The sequence below is a fragment of the Dryobates pubescens genome, chromosome Z, assembly GCF_014839835.1.
Source record: "Dryobates pubescens isolate bDryPub1 chromosome Z, bDryPub1.pri, whole genome shotgun sequence".
Taxonomy (NCBI): Eukaryota; Metazoa; Chordata; class Aves; order Piciformes; family Picidae; genus Dryobates; species Dryobates pubescens.
Genome location: NC_071657.1, coordinates 78,180,607 through 78,199,076, shown reverse-complemented (window position 1 = coordinate 78,199,076; position 18,470 = coordinate 78,180,607). Strand labels below are relative to the sequence as shown.

The following is an 18,470-nucleotide window of genomic DNA, read 5'->3' as shown; positions in this document are numbered from 1 at the left end:
CAACCTCTCTTAAACCCAGATATCACACTACATCCTTTAAGGCATGCTGGCCTCACCTCATGATGACATTGTTTATTCTGGAAGCAGGTAGCATGGTGGTGAGGAGAAGGATTTGGAACCAATGGAGCAGGGTTGAGCAGAGTGAGAATAATGGACAAATTTATGCCCTCCTCTTGTTTGCAGGAGATTGCTTTACACCTTCACCATCACAGCAGAGGTTCATTGCAGCCAAGACACTCAGTCTGCTGTGCCTCTGCTTTCAGCAGCTGCCTTCCCCACCACACCATCTCTTAATTCTGACCATGAGTGGACTCTTCCTTGCCTCTCAGTCACTACTGACCTTTTGGGTTTTTGTTTTGCTCCATCAGAGAGGCTTATGAAAGAGCCATGATCAGAAGGATCACTTTGCCAATGGTCATTGAGCTCAGAGGATGACACTTGTGCAGTCCTAGCTTGGCCATTACTCCCTTTTTTTTCTTTTCTTTTATTTTTTTGCATTAAAAGCAAAGGGCTGAGTGGCAATTGACAGCCACAACTGCACTGCTCCAGTCTCCTTCTACTCCACAGAGCTGTCACCAGCTGTCAGCTCTGCAGCCTGCCTCTGACACCATGCCTGCTGCTGTCATGGCTCTGTTGAAAGGAAATCTCTCACTCATAGGATCACAGAACTGTCAGGGTTGGAAGGGACATCAGGGCTCATCCAGCCCCAGCCCCCCTGCCATGGGCAGGGACACCTCACACCACAGCAGGTTGCTCACAGCCACCTCCAGCCTGGCTGCAAACACCTCCAGGCAGGAGGCTTCCACCACCTCCCTGGGCAACCTGTGCCAGGCTCTCACCACCCTCATGGGCAACAACTTCTTCCTCACAGCCAAGCTCAATCTCCCCACTTCTAGTTGTGCTCCATCCCCCCCAGTCCTAGCACTCCCTGGCACCCTCAGAAGTCCCTCCCCAGCTTTCTTGTAGGCTCCCTTAGGATCAGGGGAAGCTGCCATGTTCTCAGAGCAGGGATGGAGGGATGGGGATACAAGGGTGCCTGCATGCCTCCTCTGCCCATGTTTTGAGGCACAGAGTCCTCCACTGCTGTTTGCATATGCAAATTACTCTGCAGAGGACACCAAACTGGGTGGCAGTGGTGATCTGCTGGGGGGCAGGGAGGCTCTGCAGAGGGCCCTGGGCAGGCTGCATCCATGGGCTGAGGCCAATGGGATGAGGTGGAACAAGGCCAAGGGCTGGGACCTGCCCTTGGGGCACAACCACCCCAGGGAGGCTGCAGGCTGGGGGCAGAGTGTCTGGGAAGTGCCCAGCAGGAAAGGCCCTGGGGGTGCTGGGTGGCAGCAGCTGGAGCTGTGGCAGCAGTGGGCAGGGGGGCAAGAAGGGCAGCAGCAGCCTGGGCTGGAGCAGCAATGGTGTGGGCAGCAGGAGCAGGGCAGGGCTTGTGCCCCTGGGCTGGGCACTGCTGAGGCTGCAGCTTGAGTGCTGCCTTCAGCTCTGGGCCCCTCACTGCCAGAAGGAGACTGAGGGCTGGAGCAGGGGCAGAGAAGGGCAAGGAAGGTGGGGAAGGGTCTGGAGAAGAGGGCTGGGGAGGAGCAGCTGAGGGAGCTGGGGGGGTTGGTGTGGAGCAGAGGAGGCTGAGGGAGACCTCCTTGCTCTCTGCAGCTCCCTGAGAGGAGGCTGCAGCCAGCTGGGGCTTGGGCTCTGCTCCCATGGAACAAGAGACAGGATGAGAGGAAATGTCCTGAAATAGTGCCAGGAGAGGTTTAGGCTGGACATTAGAAGAAACTTCTTCTCTGACAGGGTTCCCAAAGCACGGCACAGGCTGGAAGGGAGGTGTTTGGGTCACAGTCCCTAGAACTGTTTGCACCTCCATCCCTGGAGGTGTTTCCCAGAAGCAGAGCTGTGGTGCTGAGGGCTATGGCTCAGCCCCTTGGCAGAGATAGAGAATGGAGGATCTGGAAGGGCTTTTCTAACCAGAGCCAGTCAGTGATTCTCTGATTCGCTCTGCTCTGTGCTCATCCGCACTGCCAACTACAATCTGCATGGAGTTAATCACTAGGGTACTGCTCAGAGTCACAGTATCACAGAATCACCAAGGGTGGAAGAGACCCCAAGGATCATCAAGTCCAACCTGTCTCCACAAACCTCATGACAAACCATGGCACCAAGTGCCACATCCAATCCCTTTTAGAACACCTCCAGGGACGGTGACTCCACCACCTCCCTGGGCAGCACATTCCAATGACGAATGACTCGCTCAGTGAAGAACTTTCTCCTCACCTCCAGCCTAAACTTCCCCTGGCACAGCTTAAGACTGTGTCCTCTTGTTCTGGTGCTGGTTGCCTGGGAGAAGAGACCAACCCCTTCCTGGCTACAACCACCCTTCAGGTAGTTGTAGAGGGCAATGAGGTCTCCCCTGAGCCTCCTCTTCTCCAGGCTAAACAATCCCAGCTCCCTCAGCCTCTCCTCACAGGGCTGTGCTCAAGGCCTCTCCCCAGCCTTGTTGCCCTTCTCTGGACACGTTCAAGTGTCTCGATGTCCTTCTTAAACTGAGGGGCCCAGAACTGGACACAGGACTCAAGGTGTGGCCTAACCAGTGCAGAGTACAGGGGCACAATGACCTCCCTGCTCCTGCTGGCCACACTGTTCCTAATACAGGCCAGGATGCCATTGGCCTTCTTGGCCACCTGGGCACACTGCTGGCTCATGTTTAGGCAGCTGTCAATCAGCACCCCCAGGTCCCTCTCTGTTTGGCAGCTCTCCAGCCACTCTGACCCCAGCCTGTAGCTCTGCATGGGGTTGCTGTGGCCAAAGTGCAGCACCTGGCACTTGGACTTGTTAAATGCCATCCCATTGGACTCTGCCCATCTGTCACCTAGGGCAGTACAATCAGAGAAGGAAAAGTAGCCCAGGAGTCCAAATGACCCAGAAAGCCATGTGAGGGAAAAGAGAAAGGGAAAGCTGAAAGAAATCATCATCTGATAGATGTGACCAGTCTGGTTGAGAAAGGGATGTAGCAGACCAAGTGCAAGGTCCTGCATCTGGGTCAGGGCAATCCCAAGCACTGACACAGGCTGGGCAGGGACTGGCTGGAGAGCAGCCCTGGAGAAAAGGCCTTGGGGGTGCTGGTGGAGGAGAAGCTCAACCTGAGCCCCCAGTGTGCACTGGCAGCCCAGAGAGCCAAGCAGAGCCTGGGCTGCATGCAGAAAAGTGTGGCCAGCAGGGCCAGGGAGGGGATTCTGCCCCTCTGCTCCACTCTGCTCAGACCCCACCTGCAGCTCTGGGTCCAGGTCTGCAGCCTCTGTCCCAGGAAGGCTCTGGAGGTGCTGGAAGGTGTCCAGAGAAGGGCCCTGAGGAGGAGCAGAGGGCTGGAGCTGCTGTGCCATGGAGACAGCCTGAGAGAGTTGGGGCTGTGCAGGCTGGAGAGGAGAAGGCTCCCAGGAGAGCTTCTTGTGGCCTTCCAGGATCTGCAGGGGGCTGCAGGAAAGCTGGGGAGGGACTTGTGAGGGTGTCAGGGAGTGCTGGGCCTGGGAGGGATGGAGCAGAACTAGAAGTGGGGAGATTGAGCTTGGCTGTGAGGAAGAAGTTGTTGCCCATGAGGGTGGTGAGAGCCTGGCACAGGTTGCCCAGGGAGGTGGTGGAAGCCTCCTGCCTGGAGGTGTTTGCAGCCAGGCTGGAGGTGGCTATGAGCAACCTGCTGTGGTGTGAGGTGTCCCTGCCCATGGCAGGGGGTTGGGACTGGGTGAGCCTTGAGGTCCCTTCCAGCCCTGACAGTTCTGTGATTCTCCCAAGCTATTCTCAAAGAGCAGTGGAGGAGGGGAGAAGCCTTCAGAAGATTCAGCAACAGCAGATTCAGATCAATTCTGAGTGGCTCAGCCTTGGAAGGCTGGTTTTGATCTTCCAAGCTGTACCAGGAGTCATTTCTTCACAGGCTTTATTTTTTTGGTTAAAGCCCATGAAATGACAGATTACACACTTGTGTTTGACATTAGTTCAGGATGACTTCTTTAATCTGCTGCTTGCTTGTAGCAATTGCCATGCTGGATAAGCACAGTGGTCCACAGGTGTTGCCATCCCTCTGTGATAGTCAGCTCAGGCTGCTCCTGGGGAAGGGAAGCCTGACCCCTGCAATGCCTTCAGGTCCACAGCCTGGTTTGTCTTTTGCATTTCAGGGAGGGTGGAAACTAAAACATTCCCTTTGAAACAGTTTGCTTGCCATGAAAATAGACTCACAGAATCATTTGGGTTGGAAAATGATCTGTTCTCTAACGCTGGGGCTGGTGCTGAACCATGGCCCTCAGCAGCACACCTCCAGGGATGGGGATGGGCAGCCTGTGCCAGGCTTTGAGAACCCTTTCAGGGAAGAAGTTTCTTCTAATGTCCAGCCTAAACCTCCTGTCCAGTCTGAAGCTGCCCAGTGGCAGCTTGTGGCTGTTCCCTCTTGTCCTGTCACTAATTCCCTGGGAGCAGAGGCCAGCACCAAGCTCTCCACAGCCTCCTTTCAGGGAGCTGGAGACAGCCATGAGCTCTGCCCTCAGCCTGCTCTGCTTCACACTAACCATCCCCAGCTCCCTCAGGCTCTCCTCATCAGCTTTCTTCTCCAGGCCCTTCACAGCTCCCTTGCCCTGCTCTGCCCTGGCTCCAGCACCTCCACATCTCTCTTGTGCTGAGTGCCCCAAACTGGACACAGCACTGGAGCTGTGGCCTCCCCAGAGCTGAGTCCCAGGGCACAGTCCCGTCCCTGCTCCTGCTGGGCACAGCACTTCTAATTCTGTTGTAACTTTCATCCCTCAGGCACCATACCTGCTTTATGCCATACTCAAAAGCCTTCTGTGCCAGCCTCCCAGGTCCCTCCACAGTTTTGCCATCATCATTGGGGCCCCAGCTGGCACTGTAGATGTCCACATGCTCAGGGTTGAACCCGATGGAGCTGGCTTCAATGGCATCGGTGACAATCCCGTCCAGCATCCGGATGCCTGCATGAAACCACAGGAACACAGGGTGGTTTGGCTTGGGAAAGCCCTCCAGGGTCACCCAATCCAACCTTCAACCCAACCCCACCATGAGCACCAAACCCTGGCCCCAAGTGCCATGGCCACAGCTTGCTGCAACACCTCCAGCCATGGGGACTCCACCACCTCCCTGGGCAGCCTGTGCCAGCCCCTGACCGCTCTGGCACCACAGAAATTGTTCCTCATGCCCAACCTCAACCTCCCCTGGCACAATTTCAGGACATTTCCTCTCATCCTCTCACTTGTTCCATGGGAGCAGAGCCCAAGCCCCAGCTGGCTGCAGCCTCCTCTCAGGGAGCTGCAGAGAGCAAGGAGGTCTCCCTCAGCCTCCTCTGCTCCACACCAACCCCCCCAGCTCCCTCAGCTGCTCCTCCCCAGCCCTCTTCTCCAGACCCTTCCCCACCTTCCTTGCCCTTCTCTGCCCCTGCTCCAGCCCTCAGTCTCCTTCTGGCAGTGAGGGGCCCAGAGCTGAAGGCAGCACTCAAGCTGCAGCCTCAGCAGTGCCCAGCCCAGGGGCACAAGCCCTGCCCTGCTCCTGCTGCCCACACCATTGCTGCTCCAGCCCAGGATGCCAAGGCCACAGGTTCCTTGAACACCCCCAGGAAGGGTGACCTAAGATTTATTCTCTATTCTGTCCTCCTTCTCTTTGTTAATTCTCTTTGCAAAGCTAGCAGCAACATAAATCCATAATGGTTGATATTCTCATTATCCATCCAGGCTGGGGGAGATGAGACTGAGAGCAGCCCTGCAGAGAAGAACTTGGGGTGCTGGGGGGCAGAAGCTGGAGAGGAGCCAGCAATGGGCACTGGCAGCACAGAAGGCCAAGGAGGGAGTTGTGCAGAGGGAGGGTGGGGAGAGCCTGGCACAGGCTGCCCAGGGAGGTGGTGGAGGCTCCATCCCTGCAGCCACTCAAGCTGAGGCTGGCTGTGTGCCTGGGCAGCCTGCTCTGGCTGGAGCTGTCCCTGCTGAGTGCAGGGGGTTGGAACTGGATGACCTCCAAGGATTCCTTCCAACCCAGTGCCATCTGTGACTCAGTACTGCAGCCACAGCTACTCTCCTCCTGCAGGCAGTGCCCAGGGTGAAGCAGTGCAGAAACCTTCTGCAGAGCTCAGTGCTCTCCGCTAACATTTTAAACATCCCTCTTAAAATCTGGGCTAGTTCTTCACAAATCCTGTCCTTCCACAGAGCCCAGAAGGTCACCTTTTGCCTGCTGTCTTCTGAGGAAGAAATTCTTCCCCATGGGGGTGGAACACAACTAGAAGTGGGCAGATTGAGCTTGGCTGTGAGGAAGAAGTTGTTGCCCATGAGGATGGTGAGAGCCTGGCACAGGTTGCCCAGGGAGGTGGTGGAAGCCTCCTGCCTGGAGGTGTTTGCAGCCAGGCTGGAGGTGGCTGTGAGCAACCTGCTGTGGTGTGAGGTGTCCCTGCCCATGGCAGGGGGGCTGGGGCTGGGTGAGCCTCGAGGTCCCTTCCAGCCCTGACAGTTCTATGGTTCTGCTTTATTCCTGCAGCTCTGATCTCATTCTTGACTCATTCTTCTCCCTCTCTGTTGAATCTCAACACAGTCCTCACAAACTGCCATCAGAATTAAACAGGGTTGGTTGTTTGGGGTTTGTTTTTTTTAACACTACTTTTAAGAGTTCAAAGAGTTTTAGGTCAAAGCTGTAGTTGTGTGTGGATAAACCTCAGCCATTAAGGTTTTGCTGTCCCTGTGATATTTCAAATAGCATCTTCCCTACGAAAATGAGTCACAATATGGGTTGGGTTGGAAGGGACCTTCAAGATCATGCAGTTCCAACTCCCCCCTGCCATGGGCAGGGACACCTCCCACCAGCCCATGTTGCTCAGGGCCTCACCCAGCCTGGCCTTGAAAGCCTTCCTGGGCAACCTCTTCCAGTGAATGTCTCCCCACTCCTCACTCCCAATAAGTTATTTCTATTCTAATTCCTAATTAATTCTAATTTCTACCTCTCATTTCTAATTAATTTCCCTCTAATCCTCACTGTGTTTTTACTTCCATGGTGGGTTTGGGGTTTTGGAGGGTGGGTTGTTGTTTTTCCTACTGCAAGCAACCCTTGAATGCTGGAGAGATCTAACCATTAACATTTTATTAGGAACTGGAATGATCTAATCTTCTTCAGAGCAATCTCAGTGGTACTTAAAATTCAGCAGTAGACAGCAGTTCATCTGCACTGTCTCTCTCCATCTCTCTCTCTCCCTGTCTGCCTCCCTTCACATCCCAGGCTCTGTGGCAGGACTGCAACCACTGTCCAGTGCTGGAGGATCACAGAAAGCAGCAGGAATCTGGCAAAATTCCTACTGTGGCACCACTCTGCCAGCAAGAGCAGTGATGCAAGGGGCACAGGACTCTCAGCCCTGTGTTTTCCAAGCAAGAAAGATGTGCTGGGCTCTCTTGATCCTGGCCTCTTAGTGCTATGGCAACTGCACCATGACTGGCAGTTGGTGAATTATGAGTACTCATTTCACAGGCTCACAGGCTCAGAGGATGTCAGGGGTTGGAAGGGACCTCTGGAGATCTCCCAGTGCAAGCCCCTGCCAGAGCAGGAGCAGAGAATCCAGCACAGGTCACACAGGAACACATCCAGACAGGGCTGCAAAGGCTCCACAGAAGGAGACTCCACAACCTCTCTGGGCAGCCTGCTCCAGGGCTCTGGCAGCCTCCCACTGCAGAACTTCCTCCTCCTCTGGAGCTGGAACCTCCTGGGCTGCAGTTGCCATCCACTGCCCCTTGGCCTCTGGCAGGCTGCAGCTGAGCAGAGCCTGTCCCCTGCCTCCTGACCCCCAGCCCTCAGCTCTTGAGAGACATGGATCAGATCCCTCTCAGCCTTCTCCTCTGCAGGCTGAACAGCCCCAGGGCTCTCAGCCTCTGCTCCCCAGGCAGTGCTGCAGGCCCTTCCTCATCCTTGTAGCCCTCCCTTGGGCTCTGTGCAGCAGCTCCCTGTCCCTCCTGAGCTGGGGAGCCCAGAGCTGGCTGCAGTCTTCCAGGTGAGGTCTCAGGAGGTCAGAGCAGAGTGGGAGGAGAACCTCCCAGGCTGTGCTGGACACACTCCTCTGAATGCCCCCCAGGAGCCCCTTGTCCTTCTTGTCCCCCAGGGCACATTGCTGTGCCATGCAGAACTTGCTGCCCCCCAGCACTCCCAGGTCCTTGTCTCCAGGCTGCTCTCCAGCAGTTCCCCTCCCAACCTGTGCTGCTGCAGTTTGTTCTTGCTGCCCAGCTGCAGGACTCTGCTCTCATCCTTGTTGAGCCTCAGCAGGTTCCTCTCTGCCAGCTATCAGCCTGTCCAAGTCTCTGAATGGCCTCACAGCCTTCATGTGTCTCAGCCAAGCCTCCCAGGTTGGTATCATCAGCAAACATGCTGAGCAGGCTCTCTGTCCCCTCACCAGTCCTAGGAGGATTTCCCACAGAATGGGGAATTTATCCAAAGGGCAGGAGGCAAAATGTGGTGCCCAGAAAGCCCTAACCTCCCCCTTGGAGCTCAGTGTCTTCTTCTGGTTTTTGTACTATCAAGCAAGGGAAAAAAAACAAAAAACAAACCAACCCAGACCTAATTATTTCCCCAAGTGGGTGGCTGCTAAGGCTCATAATACCTCCCAGATAAAGCTGAGCTTTGATTATTCCATATTAATTAGTGGCAGAAACAGACAAAGGAGCTAATCCACTCAGCTGCCACCACTCCACTATCAGTCACCAGGCTGCGGGAGGAACCCAGGGAGATCCTGAGCCTCAGGAGCTAAAACCAGCTGCTCAGCTTGGAGGCTCAAAACGTTCTGAACACTGATTTTACCTCTGCTGAGGTGACTGATGAGAGAATTTGGGCTGTTTAGTCTGGGGATGAGCAGCCCGAGGAGGGAACTCAACAATACTTCAAGGGTGGGTGTCAGGAGAGGGGGCCAGGCTTGGTTCAGTGGTGCCCAATGACAGGACAAGAGATAACAGCCACAAACTGGAACATCAGAAGCTGCTGGCCCTCTACTCTGCCCTGGTAAGGCCACATCTGGAACCCTGGGTCCAGTTCTGGGCTCCCCAGTTCAAGAGAGAGAGGAAACTGCTGGAGAGGGAATAGCAAAGGGCTGCAGAGATGCTGAGGGGCCTGGAACATCTCTGATAGGGAAAGGCTGAGAGCCCTGGGACTGAGAGCCTGGAGCAGAGCAGCCCCAGAGGGGAGCTGAGCAATGCTCAGCAAGAGCTAAAGGAGCTATGGGGGGCAAGAGGCTGGGGCCAGGCTCTGCTGAGTGGTGCCCAGGGACAGGCCAAGGGGCACAAAGTGGAGGCAACCTCATGGCCCCCCACAGCTCCTTTAGCTCTTGCTGAGCATTGCTCAGCTCCCCTCTGGGGAGCTGGGGAGCCCCCCAGGGCTCTCAGCCTTTCCTCATCAGACAAATTTTCCAGTCCTTTCATCATCCTCATAGCCTCCCTTGGACTCTGTCCTCTCCCTCTTGACCTGGGGAGCCCAGAACTGGACTCAGCACTCCAGATGTGGCCTCACCAGCGCAAAGCACAAGAGGAGGCTTGACCTCCATTGACCCTGCTGGCCAGCCTCTTCTCCATACCCCCCAGAATAATGCAGTAAGGAAGAAAACTGAACACACAGTGATGAAACTGAAGACAAGAATGCTCTTCTGACTCTGTGGTTGCTGCAAATCCTGTTTGTTTCAGCCTAATCCTGCTTGTTTAAGGCAGCCCAGGGCGTTTGGTGACTGCAGTAATGTTTCCATTCGAATTATGTCCCCTCACACAACCTCTTCCCCTTGCAGCTGCTGGCTGCCACCATCAAGCAGGCAAAGACCCAAGGTGATCTCAGACTCAGACTCAGACATGGATCTGCCTGGCAGGAGGCTATTTTTAGCAGGAACTCTCAGCCCAGTCCTTTGTAAAATGGAGCTTCTTAATCACTTGATTTCCATGGCAGCACCAGGGAAGCGTCGTAGCACAGAGCTGGGGCTGGGCACAGAATCACAGAGCACTTTGGGTTTCAAGGAAGCTTCAAGATCATCCAGGGCAGGCTGCATCCATGGGCTGAGGCCAATGGGATGAGGTGGAACAAGGCCAAGGGCTGGGACCTGCCCTGGGGGCACAACCACCCCAGGGAGGCTGCAGGCTGGGGGCAGAGTGTCTGGGAAGTGCCCAGCAGGAAAGGCCCTGGGGGTGCTGGGTGGCAGCAGCTGGAGCTGAGGCAGCAGTGGGCAGGGGGGCAAGAAGGGCAGCAGCAGCCTGGGCTGGAGCAGCAATGGTGTGGGCAGCAGGAGCAGGGCAGGGCTTGTGCCCCTGGGCTGGGCACTGCTGAGGCTGCAGCTTGAGTGCTGCCTTCAGCTCTGGGCCCCTCACTGCCAGAAGGAGACTGAGGGCTGGAGCAGGGGCAGAGAAGGGCAAGAAAGGTGGGGAAGGGTCTGGAGAAGAGGGCTGGGGAGGAGCAGCTGAGGGAGCTGGGGGGGTTGGTGTGGAGCAGAGGAGGCTGAGGGAGACCTCCTTGCTCTCTGCAGCTCCCTGAGAGGAGGCTGCAGCCAGCTGGGGCTTGGGCTCTGCTCCCATGGAACAAGTGAGAGGATGAGAGGAAATGTCCTGAAATTGTGCCAGGGGAGGTTGAGGTTGGGCATGAGGAACAATTTCTGTGGTGCCAGAGCGGTCAGGGGCTGGCACAGGCTGCCCAGGGAGGTGGTGGAGTCCCCATGGCTGGAGGTGTTGCAGCAAGCTGTGGCCATGGCACTTGGGGCCAGGGTTTGGTGCTCATGGTGGGGTTGGGTTGAAGGTTGGATTGGGTGACCCTGGAGGGCTTTCCCAAGCCAAACCACCCTGTGTTCCTGTGGTTTCATGCAGGCATCCGGATGCTGGACGGGATTGTCACCGATGCCATTGAAGCCAGCTCCATCGGGTTCAACCCTGAGCATGTGGACATCTACAGTGCCAGCTGGGGCCCCAATGATGATGGCAAAACTGTGGAGGGACCTGGGAGGCTGGCACAGAAGGCTTTTGAGTATGGCATAAAGCAGGTATGGTGCCTGAGGGATGAAAGTTACAACAGAATTAGAAGTGCTGTGCCCAGCAGGAGCAGGGACGGGACTGTGCCCTGGGACTCAGCTCTGGGGAGGCCACAGCTCCAGTGCTGTGTCCAGTTTGGGGCACTCAGCACAAGAGAGATGTGGAGGTGCTGGAGCCAGGGCAGAGCAGGGCAAGGGAGCTGTGAAGGGCCTGGAGAAGAAAGCTGATGAGGAGAGCCTGAGGGAGCTGGGGATGGTTAGTGTGAAGCAGAGCAGGCTGAGGGCAGAGCTCATGGCTGTCTCCAGCTCCCTGAAAGGAGGCTGTGGAGAGCTTGGTGCTGGCCTCTGCTCCCAGGGAATTAGTGACAGGACAAGAGGGAACAGCCACAAGCTGCCACTGGGCAGCTTCAGACTGGACAGGAGGGAACATTTAGTGCCAGCAAGAGTGGTCAGGGGATAGGATAGGATAGGATAGGATAGGATAGGATAGGATAGGATAGGATAGGATAGGATAGGATAGGATAGGATAGGATAGGATAGGACAGACCGGGTTGGAAGAGACCTTCAAGATCATCCTGTCCAACCTGTCATCCACCACCACCTAAAATGTGCTGCCCAGGGAGGTGGTGGACTCCCCAAGGCTGAAGGTGTTGCCAGGTGGTTTGTATGTGGTGCCTGGGGCTCTGGTTTAGGGGTGACCCTTGGAGAGTAAGGTGAGGGGTTGGACTTGGTGCTCCTGAGGGTCTGCTCCAATCTGGATGTTTCTGTGGGTCTATGATGCTGTGAAAAGGTGGCAGGAGAGCAGGACCTGAAACAATGGTGGTTGTTGGGGAGAAAGTGGAAATGCTTTGTGCTCTCTTAGGCTTCTAGAGGAGGGAGATAGCAGAGAATAGCAGAGATCAGAGCAATCAGTGGTGTTGTGGCTTCAGGACAAGCAGCCAGATCAGGGCTTTGTCAAAAGCACCATTAGAAACCTTTCCAAGCTGGTTTGAAGCTGCTCTTCTCCACAGATAAGCTTCACTGTTTGGTTTCCCCCCTACCCCTCCTCCATCCTCACTTTGTCTGCCTTTGTCTCTCCCTTCCCCCCCCCAACCCTTCTCCCTTGCTTCTTGTTTTGCACTGAACAGTAATTGGATTTTCTGAGCTGGGAAAAGGCTATAAATTTTAATACAATAAAAAAAAATTCCCTGCCTGGTTTATGCTGTTGTAAAATACTGATGCACTCAACCACCCTGTGGAGGCTGGGCTGGTTTTGTGTTAATTGCATTGCTTTACAAGCTGCTGATCCAATTAAAAATGAGGGTAAATTAAAAACAAAATGACAAATGCATGGTGAGGAAAATGGGAAGCTAGGATTTATTTTTCGTGTTATCCTCTTTAGATCTGGTTGGATGATAAGGAGAGTGGAATGGAACCAAGATAAAGGAGGGGAGAGTTAGATCAGACATTAGGAGGTTCTTCCCCATCAGGGTGGTGAGACACTGGGACAGGTTTCCCAGGGAGGTGCTGGAAGGTGTCCAGAGAAGGGCCCCGAGGAGGAGCAGAGGGCTGGAGCTGCTCTGCCATGGAGACAGCCTGAGAGAGTTGGGGCTGTGCAGGCTGGAGAGGAGAAGGCTCCCAGGAGAGCTTCTTGTGGCCTTCCAGGATCTGCAGGGGGCTGCAGGAAAGCTGGGGAGGGACTTGGGAGGGTGCCAGGGAGTGATAGGACTGGGGGGGATGGAGCAGAACTAGAAGTGGGGAGATTGAGCTTGGCTGTGAGGAAGAAGTTGTTGCCCATGAGGGTGGTGAGAGCCTGGCACAGGTTGCCCAGGGAGGTGGTGGAAGCCTCCTGCCTGGAGGTGTTTGCAGCCAGGCTGGAGGTGGCTGTGAGCAACTTGCTGTGGTGTGAGGTTGATGGAGGATCCTGGAGGTCCTGAAAATTCTGTGATTCTATGAACTGAGTGCTGCAAGGGATATGTTAATAAACCAGTGGGTGAAAAGATACCTAAAGAGGGACAGGGACTGATAGAGAAGGGAAGACACAGAGGAGACAGGAGAGAATAGCTTGAAGGACAGAAGCAGAGAGAAAGGTCTTTGGACAAAAGGCATTAGCAGGAGAGAAGAAGAAAGAAGTCTGGCAGCTGACAACCAGGTTCTTGGTGAAGAGTGGAGACCAGGAAGAGACCACGAGGAGTGGGCTGGTGGTCTAAGCAGAGGTCTGAGCTCAATAAGGACAAATACAAGGGCATGGTGGGGAGGTTGGAGGGAATGATCTCTGAGCTCCCTTCCCACCTGAGCCATTCTGTGAGATTCAAGCAGGGGGCTCTCTCGTCTTTTTAGTCTGCAGAGGAGAAGGCTGAGAGGGATCTGATCAATGTCTCTCAAGAGCTGAGGGCTGGGGGTCAGGAGGCAGGGGACAGGCTCTGCTCAGCTGCAGCCTGCCAGAGGCCAAGGGGCAGTGGATGGCAACTGCAGCCCAGGAGGTTCCAGCTCCAGAGGAGGAGGAAGTTCTGCAGTGGGAGGCTGCCAGAGCCCTGGAGCAGGCTGCCCAGAGAGGTTGTGGAGTCTCCTTCTGTGGAGCCTTTGCAGCCCTGTCTGGATGTGTTCCTGTGTGACCTGTGCTGGATTCTCTGCTCCTGCTCTGGCAGAGAGGTTGGACTGGAAGGTCTCCAGAGGTCCCTTCCAAGCCCTAACATCTGTGATTTGACTCTGTGTCCTGCAGTCCCTGTGCAAAAGGTCCTTTTTCTACCTGCAAACACTGCCTGCATTTAGTGGTTTGGACTTTCTTTTTTTTTTGGGGGGGGGGGGAAAGAGGGGAGGGATGAATTGCTTGGAATGCATTACCAGGGGCTGAAGTCCTCTCTGGTCACCACCTCCTTCCCATGTGCTGCAGGGGAGAAAGGGGAAAGGCTCCATCTTCGTGTGGGCCTCAGGGAACGGTGGCCGCCAGGGCGACAACTGCGACTGCGATGGCTACACCGACAGCATCTACACCATCTCCATCAGCAGTGCTTCCCAGCAGGGCCTGTCCCCCTGGTATGCAGAGAAGTGCTCCTCAACCCTGGCCACAGCCTACAGCAGCGGGGACTACACTGACCAGAGAATTGTAGGTTTGTTTGCAGCGGGTTCAGAGCACAGCCCAGCGAAGCCGTGTTTGGTTTTGTGTCTGCAGCTGCTTGGCTCCCTCACTGCCTGCTTGGTGTTGTGTCCCTCATGCTTGGTGGCTGGCTTTTGCCTTCAAACAGTGAAGGGTTTGCAACCCAGCAGGTCTTTGGCATCCTGGAAGGTCTTCTGTGGACTGCTTGGTTCCCAAATTGCCTGCTTGGTGTTGTGTGTTTCATGCTTGGGGGATTTTTGCCTTCAAACAGCGAAGGGTTTGCAACCCAGGAGGTCACTGCCTCGATGGAAGGTCTTCTGAGAACTCTTTGGTTTCCAAGTTGCTTCCTTGGTGTTTTGTTTCTCATGCTTGGGGATTTTTGCCTTCAAGCAGTGAAGGGTTTGCAGCCCAGGAGGTCATTGTCTTCCTGAAAGGTCTTCTGCTGTGAACTCCTTGGTTCCAAGTTGCTTCCTTGGTGTTCTGTGTCTCCTGCTTGGTGGTTTTTTAGCCTTCAAACAATGAAAGGTTTGGAACCCAGGAGGTCATTGTCTTCCTGGAAGGTCTTCTGGGAACTCCTTGGTTCCCAGGTTGCTTGCTTGGTGTTGTGTGTCTCATTCTTGCTGGTTCTTTTGCCTTCACACAACAAAGGGTTTGGAACCCAGGAGGTCTTTCTCTTCCTGGAAGGTCTTCTCCTGTGCAGCAGTGGGTCAGCAAAATGTGCCTGCTGAGTTTGTCTGGTATTTGTGTGTCACAGAGGTCTCTGCATGAAGTGTGATGTGGTCTCCTCCTTCAGAAAGGGCAGGTGAAGACAGATGTGGAATAAAAGGAAGGGGAAGCTGTGAAGCTAGTGTACCTATGAGCCATCTCCTCTGGTGTGCCCTGCCCTTAGCTTCTGTAGGACTGGGTTCCCCCTTAGGACAGCAGCAGCAGTGCTTCCAAACCTGTGCCAGCTGCTCACCCAGCAGGGACATCAGTCTGTTGGGAACATCTTTTTTAACTGCATTTATGATTTCCAAAGATCCATGGAGGAGCCTGGGGCCACTGCAGCACTTGAGAAGGACAGAACAATATCTATGAGCCCAGCAGGGGAGGTTAAGTGGCCTGACAGGGAACTGCTCCCCCAGGCCAAGTGTCCCAATGGGTGGTGGAGATCCTAACATAATTGAGTTGTTTGGCTTGGAAAAGGCCTCTGAGCTCATCCAATCCAACCCCAACCCAACCCCACCACGGGCACCAAACCCTGTGCCATGGCCACAGCTTGCTGCAACACCTCCAGCCATGGGGACTCCACCACCTCCCTGGGCAGCCTGTGCCAATCCCTCACCACTCTGGCACCACAGAAATTGTTCCTCATGCCTAACCTCAACCCTCCCTGACACAGCTTGAAGCCATTTCCTCTTGTGCAGTCCTTGTTCCTAGAAAGCAGAGCCCAAGCCCCAGCTGGCTGCAGCCTCCTCTCAGGGAGCTGCAGAGAGCAAGGAGGTCTCCCTCAGCCTCCTCTGCTCCACACCAACCCCCCCAGCTCCCTCAGCTGCTCCTCCCCAGCCCTCTTCTCCAGACCCTTCCCCACCTTTCTTGCCCTTCTCTGCCCCTGCTCCAGCCCTCAGTCTCCTTCTGGCAGTGAGGGGCCCAGAGCTGAAGGCAGCACTCAAGCTGCAGCCTCAGCAGTGCCCAGCCCAGGGGCACAAGCCCTGCCCTGCTCCTGCTGCCCACACCATTGCTGCTCCAGCCCAGGCTGCTGCTGCCCTTCTTGCCCCCCTGCCCACTGCTGCCTCAGCTCCAGCTGCTGCCACCCAGCACCCCCAGGGCCTTTCCTGCTGGGCACTTCCCAGACACTCTGCCCCCAGCCTGCAGCCTTCCTGGGGTGGTTGTGCCCCAAGGGCAGGACCCAGCCCTTGGCCTTGTTCCACCTCATCCCATTGGCCTCAGCCCATGGATGCAGCCTGCCCAGGGCCCTCTGCAGAGCCTCCCTGCCCCCCAGCAGATCACCACAGCACTTGCCCTGAAGAACACTGCCAGTGACAGACTCAAGCTGAAGTACTTCTGGCTGCTAATATCTGCAATTAAACTGCAGTAATGGGGAGGGAAGGCAGCAGGATTCCAAGCCAGCCAGGAGATGAGACCTCCCTTATGCATCCCCTCTTCACAGCCAAGGTGTTGTGGACTCATGGGCAGATGGGTTTGGTCTAGTAACTGCCAAACAAAGCAGGAGTTCCATAGCAAATGATACCTCTGCTGCTGGGAGAGGGGGAAAGCAGGACACCAACACTCATCCTGAGAAGTGCTGTTGTGGTGGGGTTTTCTTTTGGTTTCCAAGGAAGGAGTGATTTTAATTGTTCTAGGGCCAACACATTGATCTGTTTGGGGGGGGGGAGGGGTTTGTTGTGGGGTGGGTTTTTCTGTTTGTGTATGTGTATTCTTTTTTTCCCCCCCTTTCTTTTTTGAATGATTCACCACTGAGCCCTGCAACACCCTGCTGTAAAAGCCTCTCGGAATAAAGTGAGATAGGCAGCGTGGGAGTGTTTTGTTCCAACACAAAGGAGTTTTGAGCTACAAAAGGAACAATGAAATTACAGCTGGAGTGCAGAGAGGAGCACTCTCGGTGACAGGAAGGGATTTTAAACATCCACTGCTGGGATTTTTTTACCTCCCCTCTGCTGGTGAGGAGTGTGTGAAGGTGCCACAGGGTGAAGAACCGCAGCACTCTGTGCTGGGTTAGGAACTGGCTGGAGGGCCGAGCCCAGAGAGTGGTGGTGAATGGTGCCACATCCAGCTGGTGGCCAGTCACCAGTGGTGTGCCCCAGGGACCAGTGCTGGGCCCTGTGCTCTTTAACATCTTCATTGATGATCTGGATGAGGGGGTTGAGTCAGTCATCAGCAAGTTTGCAGATGACACTAAGCTGGGAGCAGATGTTGGTCAGTTAGAGGATGGAAGGGCTCTGCAGAGGGACCTTGACAGGCTGGACAGATGGGCAGAGTCCAACAGGATGGCATTCAACAAGTCCAAGTGCTGGGTGCTGCACTTTGGCCACAACAACCCCATGCAGAGCTACAGGCTGGGGTCAGAGTGGCTGGAGAGTGGCCAGGCAGAGAGGGACCTGGGGGTGCTGATTGACAGCCGCCTAAACATGAGCCAGCAGTGTGCCCAGGTGGCCAAGAGGGCCAATGGCATCCTGGCTTGTATTAGGAATAGTGTGGCCAGCAGGAGCAGGGAGGTCATTGTGCCCCTGTACTCTGCATTGGTTAGGCCACACCTTGAGTCCTGTGTCCAGTTCTGGGCCCCTCAGTTTAAGAAGGACATCGAGACACTTGAACGTGTCCAGAGAAGGGCAACAAGGCTGGGGAGAGGCCTTGAGCACAGCCCTGTGAGGAGAGGCTGAGGGAGCTGGGATTGTTTAGCCTGGAGAAGAGGAGGCTCAGGGGAGACCTCATTGCCCTCTACAACTACCTGAAAGGTGGCTGTAGCCAGGAAGGGGTTGGTCTCTTCTCCCAGGCAATCAGAACAAGAGGACACAGTCTCAAGCTGTGCCAGGGGAAGTTTAGGCTGGAGGTGAGGAGAAAGTTCTTCACTGAGCGAGTCGTTCGTCATTGGAATGTGCTGCCCAGGGAGGTGGTGGAGTCGCCGTCCCTGGAGGTGTTCAAGAGGGGATTGGATGTGGCACTTGGTGCCATGGTCTAGTCATGAGGTCTGTGGTGACAGGTTGGACTTGATGATCTTTGAGGTCTCTTCCAACCTTAGTGATTCTGTGAACAGGCAAGGATGCAAAACTAGGGGGCTGGGAACTGGCTGACACCGCCCACGCTGTGCAGCCATCCAAGGAGATCTGGACAGGCTGAGAGCTGGCGGCAGGCCAGCCTCATGAGGTTCAGTCAGGACAAGTGCAGGGTCCTGCACCTGGGGAGGAGTAACAACAGGCACCAGGACAGGTTTGGGCTGGCCTGCTGGAAAGCAGCTCCATAGAGAAAGACCTTGGCTGACTGGGAGCATCCTGACTGGGAGCAGGATGAAACCTTTCCCTGAAGGAGAATCTGGTGCTCTTCAGAGGAGGGCAGAAATGGCAGCTGATCCTTCCCTTCTGCTCCTCTCTGGTGAGACCCCACCTGGAGCACGTGGACCTGTTGGTGGAGAGGGTCCAGAGGAGGCCACAGAGATGATCAAAGTGATGGAGAACCATCCCCTGTGGGGACAGGTTGGGCAAGTTGGTGCTGTTCAGCCTGGAGAAGAGAAGGCTCCAGGGAGACCTCAGAGCAGCCTCCCAGTCCCTGAAGGGGCTCCAGGAGAGCTGGGGAGGGACGTGGGACAAGGGCTGGGAGTGCCAGGACCAGGAACAATGGCTTGGAGCTGGGAGAGGGGAGACTGAGAGTGGAGAGGAGGAAGAAATTGTTGGC

General features: G+C 55.4%; 1 protein-coding gene across 1 annotated transcript in view; it reads left to right on the top strand.

The window, feature by feature from the left end:
- The window catches only part of PCSK1 (proprotein convertase subtilisin/kexin type 1), a 53,962-nt gene that overhangs the window by 18,005 nt on the left and 17,487 nt on the right, over positions 1-18,470 (top strand). Inside the window, exons 7-8 of the mRNA XM_054178659.1 lie at positions 10,845-11,017; positions 13,878-14,090. Of these exons, the coding sequence (XP_054034634.1) occupies positions 10,845-11,017; positions 13,878-14,090 (386 nt within the window). The remainder of the gene's footprint in view (positions 1-10,844; positions 11,018-13,877; positions 14,091-18,470) is intronic.